At 66.3% G+C, this 846-nt stretch overlaps 1 protein-coding gene across 1 annotated transcript in view; it reads right to left on the bottom strand.

Moving 5' to 3' along the window:
• The window catches only part of CHMP2A (charged multivesicular body protein 2A), a 3726-nt gene that overhangs the window by 2466 nt on the left and 414 nt on the right, over positions 1-846 (bottom strand). Inside the window, exons 2-4 of the mRNA XM_017731603.1 lie at positions 775-838; positions 378-508; positions 5-82 (exon numbers count right to left, since the gene is read on the bottom strand). Coding sequence (XP_017587092.1) covers positions 5-82; positions 378-508; positions 775-838 — 273 coding nt within the window. The remainder of the gene's footprint in view (positions 1-4; positions 83-377; positions 509-774; positions 839-846) is intronic.

Here is an 846-nt window from a genome sequence, read left to right as displayed (position 1 = left end):
GCACCCCCTCCCCCACTCACTGGCCAGCTCGTCCGTCAGGTTCAGCCCCAGCTCGTCCAGGACCTGGGACACCACGGCGTCACTGCCGGGACACAGGGACAGCGCTGGGACGCACTGGGACGCACTGGGACGCACTGGGACTCGCTCCATCCCCGTGTCCCCAAACCCCCATTCCCCAGGTGGCCCCGGGTGTCCCGTGAGTGTCCCCCAAGTGTCCCCTGGGTGTCCCCAGGGGTCCCCCGAGTGTCTCCAAGCGTCAACGAGTGTCCCTGGGGTGTCCCCAAATGTCTCCCAGGGATCCCCAGGTGTCCCCTGGGTGTCCCCAAGTGTCCCCTGAGTACCCCAGGGTGTCCCCCAGCATCCCCAGGTGTCCCCACCTCTCGTCCTCGTCGTCCTCGTCCCCGAGGGCGTCGTCGATGGCGTCGTTCATCAGCTCCTCCTTCATGTCCATGAGCTCCGACTGCTTCTGGAACTCCAGCAGGATCCGCTGGATCTGCGGCAGCTTCAGCTGGGGACACAGGGGGACATCAGGGACACACAGGGGACATCAGGGGACAGCTGGGACAATGAGGGGACAATGAGGACAACGGGAACCCTGAGGGGACACCCAGGGGACAAGAGAGTGACCCCAGGGACACCAGTGTGGCACTGGGGATGCCCAGGTGACCCCAGTGCCCCCCATCCGTGGCCATGGTGTCAGCATGAGCCAGGTGACCGCACCCAGCTGTCCATGGTGGCCCTGGTGACACCCCAGGTGGCCCAGGTGGCACTCACCTGCCTGTTCATGGTGGCCATGGCCCTGGTGACACCCCAGGTGACCCCGGGGGCACTCCCCTCCCTGTTCCT

This window comes from Corvus brachyrhynchos, unplaced genomic scaffold, assembly GCF_000691975.1.
Source record: "Corvus brachyrhynchos isolate BGI_N302 unplaced genomic scaffold, ASM69197v1 scaffold344, whole genome shotgun sequence".
NCBI classification, from domain to species: domain Eukaryota; kingdom Metazoa; phylum Chordata; class Aves; order Passeriformes; family Corvidae; genus Corvus; species Corvus brachyrhynchos.
This window is presented reverse-complemented; position numbering and strand designations above follow the sequence as displayed.